The sequence below is a fragment of the Gadus macrocephalus genome, chromosome 6 (assembly GCF_031168955.1).
Source record: "Gadus macrocephalus chromosome 6, ASM3116895v1".
Taxonomy (NCBI): domain Eukaryota; kingdom Metazoa; phylum Chordata; class Actinopteri; order Gadiformes; family Gadidae; genus Gadus; species Gadus macrocephalus.
In genome coordinates, this window is record NC_082387.1 from 2,017,569 (window position 1) to 2,038,065 (window position 20,497).

The 20,497-nt window shown below is 42.7% G+C and overlaps 1 protein-coding gene across 5 annotated transcripts in view; it reads right to left on the reverse strand.

The window, feature by feature from the left end:
• Positions 1 to 537: 537 nt before the first annotated feature.
• The window catches only part of hdac9b (histone deacetylase 9b), a 46,550-nt gene continuing 26,590 nt past the window's right edge, over positions 538 to 20,497 (reverse strand). For all 5 annotated transcript variants that reach the window (XM_060053578.1, XM_060053581.1, XM_060053577.1 and 2 more), the window contains 6 exons: positions 15,579 to 15,710; positions 15,163 to 15,278; positions 13,933 to 14,049; positions 13,295 to 13,475; positions 12,775 to 12,992; positions 538 to 2,743 (listed from right to left, as the gene is read on the reverse strand). In XM_060053578.1, coding sequence (XP_059909561.1) covers positions 2,396 to 2,743; positions 12,775 to 12,992; positions 13,295 to 13,475; positions 13,933 to 14,049; positions 15,163 to 15,278; positions 15,579 to 15,710 — 1,112 coding nt within the window. In that variant the 3' untranslated portion in view covers positions 538 to 2,395. The remainder of the gene's footprint in view (positions 2,744 to 12,774; positions 12,993 to 13,294; positions 13,476 to 13,932; positions 14,050 to 15,162; positions 15,279 to 15,578; positions 15,711 to 20,497) is intronic.

Genomic DNA, 20,497 nt, shown 5'->3' on the forward strand with positions numbered 1-20,497 from the left:
TTTGACATCTTTTCAAATGGAAACTTTCTTTAAACCTTGATCAAAGCACATTCCAGGATGTTTTTCACGTAAAGTATTCTTGCTACAACAAAACGTGTCGTGCAATGCGTCTATTTAAAACCACATTAAAGATATACTGTTCAAGAGAATTACCATTTCAAGTGCTTTGTACACAAACTTTTTTTTCAAATGAAACCGTTGTGTTTCGGGTGGATCAAGTAAGTCCAGTGAGTTAATCTTTCTGTGAAGTTGCTCAAGCTTTATAGTAGAGTAGGCTACCGCTAAATGTAATTTCTCAATAGCTCTGTGCTCACACTGGCGCGCGTCTAGCTGCCGCCGCGGTTTGCTAGTACGTCTGAAATAATGGGGGCATTCTGTTTTGATGCGCCGCTTCGGCGCCGGAGTGTGTTGGGATTTAAGCTCCCTTAAAAGGGTCACATAGAGCCCCAAAGCTGACAGAAGGTTGGATTTAAAAACAGTGTGGAGTTCAGTCTTTTTTTATGCAGCATCATATTGAAAAAGTTGCAAGAACTTACGTTTCATGTAGGGGAATGAACTTTATTAAAAAAAAAAAATGTTTCTCACACAAGGCAGAAAAAGAGAAGAAATGCAAATAGCTTTAACAAAGAACAGGGCCACGACCAAGCACCCTACCAAAAACAGTCACTCACTCACACACACACACACACACACACACACACACACACACACACACACACACACACACACCACTGGTGGCGAGTAGGGTTCTTTGACCAAATCAAAACGGCAAGAGAACAAGACACACATTGTTGTGATCGTGGCGATACTTACACTAAAACATTGAAACCGGACAGTCGTAACACACAGTATAAAGACAGGCAGCGTTGTCTTTCCAAATTAATCCAAATACAGCACCCCGTAACAAGTGATTTTGAGTAGACTGTCAGAAATAAAACAAGGTTTACAAGTTTACAATACATTTGTTTGAGCACTTTTCTGTAATACAGACTATACACGCTGTAGTGGGCACTTTCAAACAGAAGGATTGTCTTTGACAAATGAAAAAAAATAAAACTAAGGAAAAAGGTCTCTTCGGGGTTATTTTTCTTGAGGTAACATCAAACCTTCTTAGTGGAGGTAAGCATTTCAACAGGAATACGGCGCTAGTGATTATCTATTAAAAAAAGGGCTCCCTTAACAAGTTCCCTTCTCACTTTGCAATCAGCCTGCTTGACAGTAAATCAATCACAGGCCTGGCCCCTCGTACTCCTCCAACACCAGTTCTCTACATTCCTGCACACATGAAAATCTCCCCCTCTCTCTCTCTCTCTCTCTCTCTCTCTCTCTCTCTCTCTCTCTCTCTCTCTCTCTCTCTCTCTCTCTCTCTCTCTCACTGTCACACTGTCACACTCTCACTCTCTCACTCTCTCTCTCCCCTGAAGCTGGGTACGAGCCCAGCAGGGAGGAGAGCTTGGCGCAACACAACCCAGGCTATGGGGCTTCTACTTAAGATCTGCTGGAAATTCCTGCAAACCCAAGGGCAGATTTAGTGTTTTTATCCTTCTAACTGCTTTATGTGCAGTGGACTGTAGTCAATAATATGCAATATTAATGCTAGTGCAAAGTCTGTCAGAAGTCCTTTTCATAAGGATTTAAGTATACATTCTCACGCGGCCACATATTCGTTTGGAGATTTGTTTGTCATTTCCAGAACTGAGACCAGCAAATTGAGAATGCGATTTTAGTTTTTCATTTCCTAAGACAACATTGCAGGACAATATGATAATCGTCAATGTTAAAGTGGATAAAACAGATTCTGAATATTTTATGAATAAAATTAAAATGATAACAATTGGAACATAATTTTGCTAAAGCTGTACACATTGAAGTTAGCTCTAAAATAATCTTTGATGCTAAATCCACAGCATATACATACAATTTATTTTGAAATCCGACTTGAGACTTCCAAAAAAACTCTTAAAAAGAAAGGGTTCAATCTTCATAATATATACACAACTTAACAACCTACTTTACAGAGCCAACTACACAAATTTCACAAACACACAGTCCAAGTGTCTAGGGCCAGGCTGCAGTTTAAGTGAAAAGGGATCACAACTTGTGGGTTTCAGGGAGTGAATTGGCCTAGTCAGGGTAAAAGATAATGTGTGTGGTGTATGTGTGTGTGTGTGTGTGTGTGTGTGTGTTTGTGTGTTTGTGTGTGTGTGGACTGTATATACGTTGGTATCTGCATGTGTGTGCATGTGTGTATGTGTGATTGTGTGTGTGTGTGTGTGTGTATGTGCACACATGCGCTTCTATGTATACTTCACATGGCTGTCTACATGTTAATCTGCGAATGTTACAGTATGTGAACCTCCTGGGGAGAGTGGAGGCAGGTGGGTGGGGGCCTTCCTCAGATCATGGCCCTTATCACCAGTCTCCCCTTGAGCTGGTGCAGATAGGCGCTCTGCTCTGCCTCCAAGCGCTCGCTGCTCAGTGCTTCGTCCTCACTGTCGGCCGGCTCCTCCTTCACCCTGACGACCCCCCCATGGTGGCAAGGGGGGTCGGCCAGCTCTCCGGTGGAGCCGCCGTCGCTGCTGCAGCCCCTCAGCGTGTGCTTCCGGATGACGCCTCCAGAGGGCACCCTTTCCTCCTGGAGCATGCCGAGGCTATGCTCTCTGATGTGGCCCTCCTCATCCTCCTCGGACTCCTGCAGGTGTGCGTTGGGCTGACGTAGCTGCTCGATGGACTTGGACAGAAGCTGCGTACCGCATTGGGAACACAGATGGATACATGATATATTGGCCGTTTTTTAACATAAACGTGGCATAGGACTGTCTTATTATCAGTTATAATAAGACAGTCCATTACATAAGGGCTGTGTTGATTAGGCTGCAAACAAATATAAATAGATATAAATATAAAGAAAGATAGAATAGTATTCACAACATGAGAGCACTGCCTGCCTGTTGCTTTGCTTTAGACAGAAGACCAGTCGCTTATTCTTATTAACACGCTGCGGTTACATTTTATGAATCCAATTTAAAAGAGCTTGGTGTAGCTTACAGGTTTCCTTTCTAAACTAGCATCCAAGGCCTACCTTAAATAAATTAAAAGTATATATTCCCGCTCAAAGGAAAATTAATGATAGCAAGATATCAAGTAAATCATAAGGCAATATTAACTTAACCACTTTCCATATTTATAAATTTCCTATTTTAAAGGCATTCTATGTTTATATTAAATATATTGTATTTGCCACAAGGGGTTGGGAGTTGTCTTAATCATCATGCCGGTGAAAATAAATCTGGCCTAATGTGAAAACCTCAATCAAAGCCAGAAATCTAGGGGTTATCATGGATTCAGATTTACATTTCGACAGTCACATCAAATCAGTTACAAAATCGGCATATTATCACCTTAAAAATGCAGCAAGACAAAAACTTGTACATGCCTTTATCACTAGTAAGCTTGATTACTGCAATGGTCTCCTTACAGGTCTCCCAAAACAAACTCTGAGGAAGCTTCAGCTTGTTCAGAATGCTGCTGCTAGAGTTCTAACAAAGACCAAAAAATTTGATCATATTACACCAATTCTGAAATCGTTACATTGGCTTCCTGTAGGTCAGAGAATTGATTTTAAAATCATGTTGCTAACCTATAAATCCCTACATGGTTTAGGCCCAAAATATTTAACTGATATGCTTCCACTACATCAGCCTTCTAGACCACTAAGATCCTCTGAGACCAATCTGTTAATTATCCCCAGAGTAAACACAAAACATGGGAAAGCAGGATTTAGTTACTATGCAACAAATAGCTGGAATAAACTCCAGAGGATTTAAGACTTGCCCCAACACTGAGCACCTTTAAAACAAGACTGAAGACTTTTATGTTTGCTATGGCTTTCTGCTAAATCTTAAATACATTGCACTTTCTAAAAAGCTTTTTTAACTTTGCCTTTATTTTCTATTTTAATACTAAAATGCCTTTTTAACTTTCTATTTTTTGCACATGTTTTTCTTTTACTTACCTATTATTTAATTTAATTGTATGACAATGTTTATATGTGAAGCTCTTTGAGTCTGCCTTGTGTATGAAAAGTGCTATATAAATAAAGTTGCCTTGCCTTGCCTTGCCTTTAAGTTCACATCACATCGCGTAACTTCATTCTAATGACATTTTTGCAGTAAAATTACGTTAACTTGTTAGCTTGCCATTAGATGAGTTACCTACCCCAACAGCTGTTGATAGCATTATGTACATCTTTGAACGTGTGCTAGCCCATTGCTGTTATCTGTACCGAAAAATGGCTTTATAAGCAGGATTTAGGTCCCCCGTTGTATAATCTATATTATACAACGGGTGGCTTGAATCCAGCGATCTGATTGGTTCCTAACTGTTGTATAATGAGCGTATACATAACTGCTATGACGCCCAATCATTTTGTGAAAGTTTGCATATCACTCCGCGCCTTGAAGTAGAAACGGTTATAAGTATAAAAGTAGTTGTATAAAAGCAATAGAACAGTTCACTGAAGCCTAAAAATATGTTGAATAATGGAGAGGGTGTAAATGTTGTTACTCCGGGAGTGAGCAAGGCGATGGAGAGACTAACGAAAGCTTAGGCACCTCCGCTGCGCATCGGGCCGAACAACGCCCCTTAACAGTGGTATAATGAGCACATAACACCGCCTGTCGTGATCGTATTGCTTAATTGTATGTTGATAAGCTACACTCAACATTAAAATATCTGTACCCCAATTTTCACATCGTCGATGGCTAATACAGGATCTCCCGTGCCTGATTGTTTATCGTGTAATTAATTTGTCAAAAGGAGGCAGAAAAAACAGCAATCCGTGGCATATTGCAAGCACCAGCCTCATCAGCCAAAATACAACAATTTTAATTAATATCTCCTTTAGTAAAGACTTAGCCTCTTCAGCCAGGCATTAGTAACAGTTGCTAAACCTCTTCCTTAACCCTCTACGCTCCAGGAAATTCCAACTCCCCCAAAAACTCGCCCGTGTCTTCCTGTAGGTACTGTGGGACATAAGACAATCCTCCACATCCCCCTATTGCCTCCCTCTGCTAAGAGATGAATCAGGACAATGATTCAGAGCTCCTTTCTCAGTCATCACAAAGGACTCATCTGTGCAGAGCAGCCATTTAAAACTTCCAGTTAGCAGGGCCTTTACATATCATTGTCTTTCAACCTGGTATCACACGATTTCGTGCTCATGTGCACTAACGTCTGGGACACGTTCTATTGAATCGTGTCCCAGAGCGCGATTGTCAGCCTTTTTCCGTGCTACACAGAACGAAATGTAAACCAATGCATTCCGAATGGGAGCGTTTCTCAGATGTTTTTTTGCTACACAGAACGAAATGTAAATGAGTTTTTCAGACGAGCGAGAGAGAGAGTAAGTGCGCTTATTTTTCGATAATGACCGGCGAAGTTCTATACATTATCCCGCTTATTACACGGCTACTTCCCAAAACGAAACAATTTATTTACAATGTATTTGTTACCAGCATTCATAGTGTTGATCAGCAGAGAAATAGTCCGCCCAAGACGTTGACGTCGTCGCTAAGCAACCGACAGCGCTTGGGTTGATACATATCCCGCTTATTACATTGACAAGTTACCGGACTACGTGCGGAGTGATACCAAAGGCAAAAAGTCCTTTTGTTTACCTTGACAGCGGTCATTATTCATCCGTTGCCAATGAATTATCAAAAAATAATTGACCGCCGGAAGTTGTGAAGTGCCCATGCAAGTGAACGGAACGTTGAAAAGACCTGTGTAATAAATTCCTTCCACAGAAGGAAATGTAAACCAATGCATTTTGAATGGAAGCATTTCTCAGACAATTAACGTGCTCCACAAAACGAAACGAGAGAGAGAAAGAGAGAGAGAGAGAGAGAGAGAGAGAAAGGCTTCAGAAGCGGTGTGCGCAGATAGTATAGTGCACCCTCTAGTTATATATATATATGTCAATATTTTTGAAGCAGACCTCCTCAAAAACTGAAAAAAAAAGAAAAAAGAAAAATAACCCTGCTCCACAGAATGAAATGTATCCAATGCATTTTGAATGGGAGAGAGGGAGGGAGAGAGAGAGAGAGAGGCTTCAGAAGAGATGTGCGCAGATTGTACAATGGCCCCTTTACTTATGTTTGTGTCAAAACAACAAATGCATCAAAAGGTAAATGTAGTGTACTAGGGATACTCTAAGTTCACCGTTTTTTACAGCAGACCTCCTCAAAAACCTTCCGTTCTCACGCTCACGAAAAGTAATCTATTGAATCGTGCCACAGAGCACGATTGTCCCACATTATTCGTACGGTACAGAAAGAAATGTAAATCCATGCATTTTGGATTGGAGCGTTTCTCAGAATATACACAGGTATATATTCAATATATACAAAGAGGCCTTCTTAAGCACATCAGTTACTTGGCTCTGCAGTGCATCAGTGTCCCTCTCTATGGCTCCCTCTCTCTCTTTTCCACTGTGTTTCGTGAATTTATATCGATATAACGAGAAAGGATGCAATGATAATGGCAAGAAAATAAAGGCTCCATGTCATAATAATTTAAATATAATTAAATTAAAGCGTGTAACAAGGAAATGGGACGATCTAGTTGTGGGCCAGTAGAGGCTGAATAACCAAATTTTCTGCATCGTTTTTATATTATGAATATTTTAATATTGCCTGGTATACCTGAACCACACTTACACATTGGTGGAAGTGGATTTTCAATTGTCAGATAGGCTATAGATCTTGTTATAACGATAATTGAATAAAAGCAGGGTCTACTTATAATATAACTAAATAATTTTATATTTATATATATAATATACATTTTAATATTAAATTAATTCAACATTAAACCAATGTATTTCAATCTGGAGTTTTTTTCGACTTCAGAAGGGCGGCGCAGTGCACGCTCTATATCACCCCCCATATATCATTCTATCTTCAACAGTTTAGACCTGTAATTAATACGTTTATTTTTTAATCATTGTGACTCTTTATCTTCTTATATCACTGTCTGGTGGCTAGTAGGCTATAACGTCACTCTGAGAGACGTGCACGGAAACATTTAACAAGGCAGGGTTAGAGTGTGAACTGGGTGTGTATTGACAACACAGTCTCACTCCGAGAACGTCAAATACCGAGTGTTGGCAAGGGCACTTTAACGTCGGTCGCTGACGGGAGAGGGTTCAATTCACAACAATGTTATGCCATCTCCCTCGATGTTTGACGTTCAGAGCAGGTGCTCCAGCAGCCCATTCACTCTTGTATTAACACGACTACGGCTCTAATAGACGCTGTCAGCATCTTTCCTATTGGATAGTTTTCAGGGACGTAGGAAGGGGGGGTGATGGGGGTGCTGCAGCACTCCCCCTGGCTGGGGCTGTAACTGCAAGTGAAAAACGTTTTCTGAACAAATCAATACTTTTATTTTTGGAGAAAAACTTACTCATACAACATGGTTATCATTAAACTATGGACATCCACACTTTTTATATTTATCATATTTTATTTCATTTTAGAACATTGTCTGTGTAGGCTGACGTATGACGCACAACGCAGCGCACGCAATGCGCGAAAGATCGATAGAGCTAAGTTGCAACATGAGAAGCAAATTTCAGATTATTTAAATACTGGCCCCAAAAAAGACAAACTTCAAAACAGCAGCCAGACAGCCGACTCCCTGCCACTGGCCCCCTGTCCCTCAACCACCCCTGAGGGGGGGAGTTCAGGGGCCGTATTCACAAAGGATCTTAGGGCTAAAAGTAGGTCCTAACTGGCGAATTTAGGAGTAACTCCTAAAAATAATGGGCGTGTCACTCTTAAATTTAGGACTCCTAACTTTTTTCACTAAGACCAATTCACAAAGTATTTTAGGCCTAAAAGTAGCACCTAAGTCTAGGAGAGCTTAAAAGTCCTCAAGAGGACTCCTAACTCAGTAAGACCTATTCACAAAGAATCGTAAAATGCCTGCGAGACGAAATGTTAGGGTATTAAACTTGTTGTGGAGTTAGTGGGCGATGCAATAACATCCCCGACTAACAGGAATAATCAGATTAGTCCCGAAATAAAATGTTTGGCCACACTACGTTATTTAGCAACAGGGGAAATGCAACTTTGCAATGCCAACGATTTAAAAATATCGCAACCATCAGTCAGCCGTGCCATAAACTTTCCTTTGGACATTCAACAATTACACAGGATCAAAGCCAACTTCATGGCAATTGCAGGTATGCCCGGTGTGGTCGGTGCTATTGACGGGACGCACATAAAAATAATTGCGCCATCAAAAGACGAGGACGTGTTTGTCAATAGGAAGAAAGTGCATTCCATCAACACGCAGGTTGTTTTTGATGCAAATTTTAGCATAGCCTACTGGATGTTGTTGCAAAGTGGCCTGGAGCTTCAGCTACCCATGATTCGCGCATTTTAATGGTGAGCGGTCTGAGGCAGCTTTTTGAGATGTAGGCTACCAGTTGGGTGTCACTTGCTGGGTGACAGTGACTATCCATGCAAGACGTAGCTCTAGACACCCTACCTCAATCCAGAACCGGGAGCACAGTTAAAGTATAACATGTAAGTGATTACGCAGATTACGCTTAGTCCTATGCGTAAAACACATCGTATTGGCTCTTTGACGCCTTTTAATTGTTGAATCCATATTTATTATTGTTTACTGATTTCCTCCATATATGCTAGAGCACACAAACATACACGAAATGTTGTGGAATTGGGCGGATGAAACGTCGGTTTCATGTCCTCCACGGCGAAATACGCCTCACCCCAGACAGGGCAAGCACAGTCATCACCAGACATGGGGGACTCGAGTCACATGACTTGACTCGAGTCAGACTCGAGTCGCAAATTTGAGGACTTGAGACTTGCTTGACTAACACTGATTAAAGACTCGACTCGACTTTGACTTGTACTTCATGACTTGAGACTTGACTTAGACTAGAGACAGATGACTGGAAATGACTTTTTTACGTGCACGAAGGGGTCACTCGCGGGGAGCGGGGGAGGGGGAGTGCAGTACGACCGTTTGATTGACGTACTTACTGTCCAATGCCACTCGGTGGTTCTGAAAATCATTGGCTGTTCACATAATGGTTTTGGAATGTTTTGAATAGTTTGAGTTATTGTTAATGTTAAGACATTGTTATTGTTAATGTTGAAATAAAACTCAACTTATGAACCACTCTCTTTACCGATTTTTAAATGTGGAAACTGGGTTAGATCATCGGATTTTTGTATGACTTGACTTGTGACTTGCTTGACCTGAGCAATGACTTGACTTGTGACTTGCTTGATTCTCACCACAGTGACTTGGGACTTGCTTGAGACTTGAAGGTTATGACTTGAGACTTGCTTGTGACTTTCACATGAGTGACTTCCCCCCACCTCTGTAATCACTGTATGTGCCATTCTACACAACCTCTGCAAGCGGAGGAACATTCCACAGCCTGACGATGATAATGTGGTAGAAATTAACCTTACATTTTATGTTAAACTATGATTATTATTAGGCCTACATATCATATAGATACTTTAATAGTGGAAAATAGCTGATCACCTCTGCCCTAGATGTTATGTGCCATGTGGCACCAGTGAGTGAGTCCAGTCCATTCCCACCTGATGTGCCATGTGGCACCAGTGAGTGGGTCCAGTCTATTCCCATCTGATGTACTCTCTGAAGACAATGCTTACATTCACACGTGTGCATCATCTCTGTTTGTATAAGGATAATATATGTTCTAAGGTCACATTGGGATCCAGAAGACATGAGAATATTCTGACATCCACACAGTATGACCCAGAAAAACATGCTATGCACATCAATATTTGATGAAAGTCCAACTTTGTATTGTGTAAGGATTGGGGACATAAGGAGCTGTACGGGTGTCATTCAGTAGTGTGTATTCGCGGATACCATTCGGCTTTGTTGTCTCTCGTTTGCGGGTGGCAATAAACTCTCCATCTATACTTGACCTGGACTCTCCGATTCCTCTTGCCTATAGCTAGTTGAAGTGAATTAGATAAGTGGTTATTAGAAATCCCACCACAATGGTGATGATGATGGCGATCAACATGAAAATGAATTTGGCCGTCTGGAACCGAGTGGACTCGCATTTAGGGATCACTTTGAAAACACATTTTACCTTGGCACAAATCAGTCAACACTTGTGTAGTTCATAACATTTATTTTATTTTCAATTTTACGTATTTTTATTGTTTGTTTCTCTCTCTCTTGAACGTGCAGGCTACAACGTCATTATCGTGGTTTGAACAAAATTTTCATCATGCGTGTATTCTGCTAACTGCACTATAACTACTTAATAGGAATTCATCTCTAGCCTAGGCTATTTCCTTGTTTTTCGGTGATTCAGTGGGCTCGTCTGAACAACCAATCACCGAACTGACCGCTTCTAAACTCGTGCACGAGAATTGACGTAATCCATAGCAACGGCGCGTCACTCTTAGTTCATTCTTAGTGATTCATCCTTAGTAAGAGTAGGTCTCAGCGGCTTTGTGAATAGCTTTTAAGAAAAAACTCCCACGTAAAATGTTTTAGCGCGAGTTAGGAGCACTCCTAGCGGTAAGATAAAATGCTTTGTGAATACGGCCCCAGAGCAGCTATGTAGCGGGGAAAAAGACTGCAGCAATGCTAACCCCCTCTCTGGTCGATCCTACCTGCGGCACCACCAACTAACTCTGTTGGTTAAGAGCCCTGCCAGCCAAAGAAGTTTGACTTCCCAGCCAGGCGCTCTGCAAATGAAAACGTTTATTTTTACGTTAAGTTGAACTTCTCTATTGTTACGTTAGTTATAATAAGTATAAGTCCCTGTGGGCTTAAGAGGGCCTCTCCGTATATAATGAATATATATATGTATATATATATTTATATATATATATATATATATATTTATATATATATATATATATATATTGGATATTGTCCGTGTTTATTGGGCTTAAAAAAATGTATAGGCAGGCTATATAAAGAAGAAGAAGAAGAAGTGTGTGATCATATTTTGATTCGCCATGGTTATTAAGTACCGGTACTCCGCAAAGCTTGCCGCCGGCTTTCGCTAGCTTGCCGCCGTTTAGTTCATAAGCCTACGGTAGCTTATAGCGATCAATTTGAGCGAGTGCACGAAATGCAACAACTTATTTATTTTATCACACAGGCTACGCTACAATCAAAACCCTCATTGTTTTACATGAATTGGCTCAACAAATGACCACTGTAGAATATTTAAACACAATTCAAATTAACACATTCAAAAGTATTTCTACTCAATTTTAAAGGTTGAATCTCCTCGTGACTGAATGTTAGTATAGAGCGCGCATGCTGTATGCGCGCAGGGTTGATGCGCTCCACTTTTTTCTGTGGAGAACCAGCGCCTTGAATATTCCGCACAAAACGAAACCGGATCGTTTTTGCCCGTTTCGGCTCCGTGTGGACGGGGCCTTATTTCCAATCGGTCATTCTGACCGGAGACATTTAGAATTTTCGGTCCTCCTAATTTTTTTACGGTCAAAGACCGGTAATTACCGGACAACGGGAACTCTGCCTAATACACTACATTTACCCTTTGATGCATTTGTTGTTTTGACACAAACATAAGTAGAGGATGCATTGTACAATCTGCACACACCCCTTCTGAAGCCTCTCTCTCTCTCTCTCTCTCTCTCTCCTTCCCCCTCTCTCTTTCTCTCTCTCTCTCGTTTTTGGAGCATGAAAATTGTCTGAAACACTCCCATTCAAAATGCATCAGAAAACATTTCGTTCTGAGGAGCACGGTTAATTTTATTTATTTATTTTTTCAGTTTTTGAGGAGGTGTGCCTCAAAAATAGAAATATTGACATGAATATAACTAGAGGGTGCACTGTAGTATCTGCGAACACCCCTTCTGAAACCCTCTCTCTCTCTCTCTCTCTCTCTCTCTCTCTCTCTCTCTCTCTCTCGATGCTGGGTATGAGCCCATGATACCGGGTTGTGTCTTTAGTGGTAACGTTCACTGTTCTGTATCTTTATCATTTGAGCTCCCCCATGGTATTTTATTTATTACTTCATGTTTTTCGTATTTCTTTTTTCAAGAAATTAATAGAAAATATCTGCTCTTGAATGAATCACACCAGTGGGTACAACTCAATAAGAGTTTCTGTATTTTCAGAGTTCTAGTTTGGATGCACTTGCAGCCAGCTTCATCGGCCCCATAGCTCGTCCAAGGTATGTGTGTTTGTGTGTGTGTGTGTGTGTGTGTAGTGGGGGGGATCAGTGTGAGCACAATGTTGCCTTTCAAATTGTCTGCCATCTTACACAATTCTCTCAGCACAATGACACCCTGCGGATGGCAAAAGCATGTATTCTGGGACATCTCTCCCCATCCCCCCTTGATTTGACCTCTGCTGAATTGAGTTTCACAGAGTTAGCATGTGAACGGCGCTGATGCCTGCAGCAATGATAACAGCATTAATGCGTGGGGAAGCACTTATTTCCCCCTTGAAGTTCTGTACCCAGAACAAATAACACCAGCATGTGGTGCATTAAATGTTATACCAGGAGAGTTAGCAAGCATTCGTGGACTTGTTAGCCCCCTTTTGTGTGAAAACCTAAAACTATATTTGCATTTGTATGTTTGAAAATGATAACCTCATGGTTGCCATTGCCTTGAAGGGCATGGCCTTTAATGCTTCAACTGCTATCGCAAACCAATGACTTTTGTCATTGGAATGAGGAATAGGCAATACCTTATTTATGTGGATCTGGTGCTGGTACTGCTTCTGCTTCTCCAGGAAGTGCTGGTGCTGCTGCTGGATGACCAGCTGGGCCAGCGTGTTCTGGGGCAGGGGGGCTGACTGGGTGCGGTTCAGGGGCCGGTGCTTGGGTAACTTGGGTCGACTGGTGGTAGACTGGCGCTCCTTCATGGCCAGCGGAGATAAAGGGTGGGCCGACACCAGACTCTGGGCTGTGATGATAACAAAAAAAAGGAAACAACAAACAATATGGGTTGAGTCAGTTGTTAAAATGTATCTTGAGGCCAGGATAGTGTAATGGTTAGCCGAATGGTTGCAGCCTTTCCAAAGGCATCATTGAGAAAAATGCCTTACCCCTTTCTACTCATCCTAATTGAGTATATTAAGTATATTAATAATTCTCTAAAAGCCGCTAAATAACTAGGTTACTTTCACATTTCTAGTTTAAGAGCAAAACACTAAACAACTGACTGTTTGACAACTGGGAGTGAAAATATAAGAAGGAGGAATTCACCAGAAGACAGGATCTTCTGTTGCCTCATCTGCTCCTTCTGCAGGAGGTGCTGGAGCAGCGCCTGGTGGCTGGGGCTGACCTTGGCCTCCAGGCCGGTCGGCAGGGGGACTGGACCCATCAGCTGGCCGTGGGGCAGCCCGTGCCTGATATCTGCTGACGATTCCTTCAGCTCAATGGCATCCTGGAGGGGTAATGCCCACAATTGTCACCATAATTTAAAAATGATATTTATTTTGTATGTTTTATTACTATGCATTTTATGTGCATAACATGTGTGGCGTCTTAATATGTAACTGTAAATGGACTGCATTTATATAGCGCTTTTCTAACCATTGGCCACCCAAAAGCGCTTTCCAATATTGCCTCACATTCACCATTCACACACACACTGACGGCGGAGACAACCATGCAAGGCGCCAGCTCGTCGGGAGCAGTTAGGGTTAGGTGCCTTGCTCAAGCACACCTCAACACTCAGCTAGGAGGGGCCGGGGATTGGCCAACCCGCTCTACCTCCTGAGCTACTATGGTTATCTAGCCCCTGGGGGAATGTGTATCCCTGAAGAGTAGACCAGAGTTGTGTGTTTTCTGAGTTGTTGTGATTCATTCAGATCTTGTGATGTGGCAAGGTGTGTACTCACGCTGAAGGGGGAGGACGACAGTCCCAGGGTGATGTTGGGTAAGGATGGAGACGTGTACAGGCTCATCACGGACATGGTACCCTCAGGACGGAACAATCTGGGCTGTGAGGGCCAACGCTGTATCAAGAAGATGAATCCCCTTGAGTAATAACACAATAAAGCCTTAATAAAGCCAAAACATGCCTATCTGTAGCCGTACGTCTATAGTCAAAAAATACATGAATCCCACCCCAAATAGTGGAAAATCACAACAATGGCCCAGAATCAACCCTTACATAATAGTTTCTTGAAAAGCCGACTTCTTCCTTCATCAAAGAGTGTATAGTGAGCATATAGTTCTCATGCTCCCTGTCGTTTGTCCAGGGTCCCCACCCCTGAAGCTACTTTTGAGAGAACATCAGCACTGGGGCACACTTCCTATACCCTGCAGAGAGGTGGAACATCTCTGAACTACCTATGTTTATCCTTCCAACCCCCAACCAGTACTCGCTGACCTGTGAGGGGATATCCGGCCCGACACACAACCCGAGGGACGAGTTCTCTCTGAAAAAGGACACCTAATGTAACGATGCAAAAAAACGCCTTGCTTTTGCAACAGGCATGAGGTCTTCAGGGGGCCTTGCAGGTCTTCATGACATTTGCAGCTTGGCGCCGATACAATAGCAATCTGCTGTTTGTTTATGTTGTTAGTATGTGGGTGTCTCTAGCTACCAGTGCCTGAGATATCAATGATACTCCTTCCCCATCACCCTTCAGCCCCCCTCACTTCCAGGCCAATGTCAGGCCATCTTTCCCCCCATGTCACTAGGAGATCTGAAGAGCCTTAACAACCTAAAGAAAACACAGCTGGCCTGTAAAGATTCTTTGGGAGGTATCATGTTGGTCGGCCACGACCCGCTCCCCCCACTCAGTAATGACCTGTTCTCAGGGCTGAAAAGGGTGGACTTATGAACGCCTTAAACGGCAACATTACTAAAAAAATAAATAAAAATAAATAAAAAATAAATACAATTATGAATTCAGGGTAAATGTACATTAAGGAAACATTCCAAGCTGAAGAGATAACAAGAAAATGAATGACATTTTAAGTCTTTTTACTAACTTATTTCATTTGATGTCGCATTAGATAGAAAGATGAGTAACCTAAGTGTCACTCTCTGCATGTAATGAACGGGAGGTTCATTACATGCAGAGAGTGCCTGAGTCTCTTGGGATGTTTTACTGTCATACCTCAGTTTTTGTGGTGGTGGGCAGAGAGGAGGGTCCATTCTCAGCCCCCAGTGCACTAGAGGCCCCTATAGGGGAGCTGGGGCCAGAACCAGGGGCGCTGTTAGTGGGAGTAGAATCTGTGGAAAACATCACCGTTAGATGGGCATCGTTATAACAGCTACATTCAGTGTTTCCAAATGCCCAGATCAAGACATGATCCCAGACATGAAATGCCTCAGTGAGAAGTGAAAATTGCTTCACCTGGAAGAAGCCTCCCTGTTATTTTTCTGAGCAAATATTTGTCAGAAACATCTACAGATAATGGAGTAAGAATTAAATCAAAACAAAAATGTGTAAAGATATTTCAGGATATCTAGCAGAATTTTTTTTGTGTCAATAGAAAATCATGACAGAAAAACGTCCTCAGCTAGTCGTACCCATGAGCTCCAGAGCCCTCTTCTTGTAAGGAGTTATGATGTTGCCATCCCTCCTCTTCAGCATGGGACTGCTCCTCCGCTCAGCCACCTTCTGCTTCAGCCTGGACCGCACCTTCAGGTTGGGCTCCGAGGCTTGAGAACCCAAACAAACACAACCTTAATTCGTAGCTTAAGTAAGGATACATCATTATGCATTCAATGTATGGTAGAAAATACGTTCTCGAGCAATCAGAGCTGTGAAGAAAAGTGTTATAATACATCAAAAAAAGTATAACAAATGTACAAATCTCAGATCAAGGTATGATCAAAGTCGACAAATACATTAGCTCATGAAATTCCACATATAATAATTTGAGGAATTCAGAGCCGGTTTCACAGATCACAAACCCACCATCAAGTCCCTTTCCACCTCATCTCACAATTAGGGGAAGCAACACACAGGGGGCCCTATTTAAACGGTTTGAAACGCAAGTATGAAACATGAAACGCAAGTAGCATTGTGGGTGGATCTTTGGCGCTGTTGCTATTATACCGACGGATAAATAACACCCGACGCAATTCTAGTAAGTAAGTACAATTAATTTATAAGGCACATTTAAAAACAGTTTTCACTGGCCAAAGTGCCGTACATGGTGCAAAGAGGCATATAAAAGAACACATACCACATACATAGACATAGATGAAAACATATAAAATAAACGACATATCACAAAAGGGGAGGAAAGGCCAGGGAGAAAAGGTGTGTTTAGAGCCTAGATTTAAAAATGGTGATGGAAGGAGCGTTTCTGACTGAAGGCGGCAGCTCGTTCCAAAGGCGGGGGGCAGCCACAGCAAAAGCCCTGTCACCCCTCTGTTTTAGCCTAGTGCATGGAACGTGCAGGAGACCCAAGCTACCTCATCTAAGGGACCTGGGTGCTGAGTGGTGGTGGATGAGCTCTGTGATGTAGGCCGGGGCAGGCCATTTAGGGCTTTAAAAGCCATAAGTATGGTTTTAAAATGAAATCTGTGCTGGATGGGCAACCAGTGGAGGGATGCTAGGATGGGGGTTACATGATCCCGCTTTCTGGATCCAGTCAGCAGCCTTGCTGCGGAGCTCTGGACCAACTGAAGGCGAGAGAGGAGTGATTGAGGGAGTCCTAGGTAAAGGGAGTTGCAGTAATCCAGCCGTGATGTGATGAAGGCGTGTATTACTATTTCCAGATTGTGAAATGATAAATGGGGTTCATCTTGGCAATGACATTGAGCTGGTAAAAACTGCTCTTGACTACAGCAGCAATTTGCTTGTCAAAGCAGAAATGTGAATCAAAGATGACACCCAGGTTTCTGGAGTGGGGTTTGACGTAGGGGGAGAGAATACCTAAGTCGGCCGCGCAAGGGGCTTTGGATTTGGAAGGGCCAAAAATAATGACTTCCGTTTTGTCCTTATTAATTTGGAGGAAGTTACTACCCAACCAAACTTTGACCCCCTCAAGGCAGTCAAGGAGGGTCTGGAGCGAGTCTGCAGATCTGAGAGGAAGATATAATTGCGAGTCATCAGCATAAAAGTGAAATGCAATGTTATGCTTCCTGATTATAGTACCTAGAGCAGTGGTTCTCAACCTTATTTGAGCAAATGCCCCCCTGACCTTACCCTGATCCTCTGGCGCCCCCCCCCCCAATAAAAAGATTAAAATAAACTAACAACCCCACTCACACTCGTGTTATATTGCTTAAAGTTGTCAGTGCATCGTTTTTCCTTGATTTTGCGTTGGCCACTAATAGCAATGAATGCCCTCTGAGTCGGTTTTGGTGCAAAAAATATTAATGAATATTCATGACATGCAATTAAACTTCCAGAGAGAGAGAGAGAGAGAGAGAGAGAGAGAGAGAGAGAGAGAGGGAGAGAGAGAGAGAGAGAGAGAGAGAGAGAGAGCACACAGTGCACCCTCTAGTAACGTTATACATGTGTCAATATTTCAGATGCATTTTGAAGGGCAGCGTTTCTCAGACAATTAACGTGCTCCACAAAACTAAACGAGAGAGAGAGAAAGAGAGAGAGGGAGAGAGAAGGGTTTCAGAAGGGGTGTTCGCAGATAGTACAGTGCACCCTCTAGTTATATTCATGTCAATATTTCCATTTTTGAGGCAGACCTCCTCAAAAACTGAAAAAATAAATAGATAAAATGAACCGTGCTCCACAGAACGAAATGTTTTCTGATGCATTTTGAATGGGAGTGTTTCAGACAATTTTCATGCTCCGAAAACAAGAGAGAGAGAGAAAGAGAGAGGGGGAGGGAGAGAGAGAGAGAGAGAGAGAGGCTTCAGAATGGGTGTGTGCAGATAGTACAATGCATCCTCTACTTATGTTTGTGTCAAAACAACAAATGCATCAAATGGTAAATGTAGTGTATTAGGCAGAGTTCCCGTTGTCCGGTAATTACCGGTCGTAGACCGGAAAAAAATTAGGAGGACCGAAAATTCTAAATGTCACCGGTCAGAATGACCGATTGGAAATAAGGCCCAGTCCACACGGAGCCGAAACGGGCAAAAACGATCCGGTTTCGTTTTGTGCGGAATATTCAAGGCGCTGGTTCTCCACAGAAAAAAGTGGAGCGCATCAACGCTGCGCGCATACAGCATGCGCACTCTATACAAACATTCAGTCACGAGAGAGGCCAAGAAAGAAGAGTTGAGGAAGAAAAGGTTGGATTGAACATTCATTCAGTGCGGGCACTCCCGTGACTCCCGGCCGCCACGTCTCCCGTCGTGCCGCGGCACCCTGCGGCCAGGGCACCTTGACCTTGGGCACCGCGACCACTCCCGCGTCTCCCGCGACTCCCGCCATGCCCCGTGAAAGAATGAATGAATGGCCCGGGAACCACGGGCACCGCGGCCCGGGCAACGCGGACTCCACGAAAACAGATCACATGCAGAGGCCTAATAAGGCCTATATATTTTGTATTTGAAATGCAACAGCCTTTTCGTGGAGACTACGCTCAGAGCAGCTGGAACTGAACAAGAGGAAGGAGGAAAACGGGCTATGAAACAAAATTTGATATTTTTTTCTTGCTATCGGCCATGTTTGATTGTGTTGTGTTGGTTATTGAACTGTTAACCCGCGAACTTGGGTTATGTTTATCAGAGTTACTATAGAGATCATGACGATACCGCGCTGCATTATCAATGTTCCACTGCGCATAGACAGTAAAAAGTAGCTGAGATGGTAGAGGGGTTAGAAACCAATAAATGAAAATAGGCTATTTATTTCAGGTAGCCTATTTTTTTTACAAAAAAATAATAATAATAAAAAGAAAAAATTATAATCCCCCCCCAAAAATGGAATCACGTTCCCAGCGCCCCCCTAGGTTGTACGAACGTACCCCAGGGGGCGGTACTGCCCCCGTTGAGAAACCATGACCTATAGGGAGCATGTATAGGCAGAAGAGGACAGGGCCTAAAATGGACCCCTGGGGTACCCCACAGGACACAGGGGCAGAGGGTGAGGAGAACTGTCCGATAGACACTGTGAAAGATCTATTCTAAAATGGGTTGGTCTGAGGTAGCTTAATTACTCATAGGTGTGTTTTGGGCGTAACATGCAATAAACCAATTAGAGTGCCATCTTCCATCTCCTTAAGTGCGAGTTAATATTTTGACAGCGCGGTTGCAGTCTCCGCTGATACAGATACATGACCACATGAATTTCAAACTTCAAGTGGCTCAGTTTATGGCCAAATAATAGGACTAATTCTCACATGGAATAGCGTTTTCTTCTACAACTTCAGAAATACTGAGTTGTCATGTAAATTTCGTCAAAGAGAACACATATGTAAGGTTGTTAATTAGACAGGCCACCATGTGGCACTGTTTACTGCGATTTGAATATTGTGTCCCTTGTGGTCCTTTTCTTCTTTTATCTGAAAGAGAATGTTTATTGAATTATATAGTTTATGGTTATATGTGTTTCTATTTACATTTTGTTGGGTCAAAGAGTATTTTTCTAAATCTTGTTTCATATGTTTGACCCTAATGGTTCCAAGTTCCAAGACGACTGTTGAAGAATTTCCACCGTTGGGGAATAAATTGCCAAGCGTCTTCCACAATCCCGAACAACTGTGTCTCGTGGTCCTTGTCTACCCATCACACCAACAATCAAACACAACGCAGAGTCCAAGGGTCATAGAGAGGCAGCGGGACATTTGGGTTACACATGATATGCGGTCCTGTGACCGCAACTGTGGGTCTATTTAATGATATGCATGCAGCAATACATTAACAAACATCGTTTGTTACCAGTATTGTATCGATTATCGTTATCGCCTTGTGTTCATAATATGCAGGTGTCGCCCTGTTAAAATACATTGCCATGGACTGTACTATGCGTTACGTATTTAGCTTGCGTGTTGTTAAGTATTTTAAGAAGCTGCATTACCCTCACATAGCCACAAGGGGAGCAAGACCTTATTGAAGGCTGCTCCACCACAGAAGGCATTACCTTTAGTTAGGTGAAGAAGCCGAAGCTATTACGTCACCCCGGCCACGCCCACTAGGCCACGCCCACTTGACGTCCTCTCTAGCGGGTGATTTCGAACTCCAGAGGCAGAGATCAATAGGTAGACGGCAGAGAGCCACCCCGGGCCTAAGCCTGGGGGCTTGAAGTAGATCACGGTATTTTCCTCTCCACGCGTTAGATACGATTCCCTCCCTTAAGCTTCAGTTACCATACCGAAACATGCCTACTTTATAACAAATAAAGTGAGTTAAAAGCAACCCGGGATTGGACAACTTTCTTCGAAGAATGCTGCAATCATTTGGTGACCCACGACGTTTGGAAGAAAGTCCCGAGAATCCCGGCGGGCGTGACGCTAAAACAACTTCAACAGGCCACACACGTCTGAGGTAAGTAGAACTCATTGTCTCAAAGATTAAATCTGAAATAG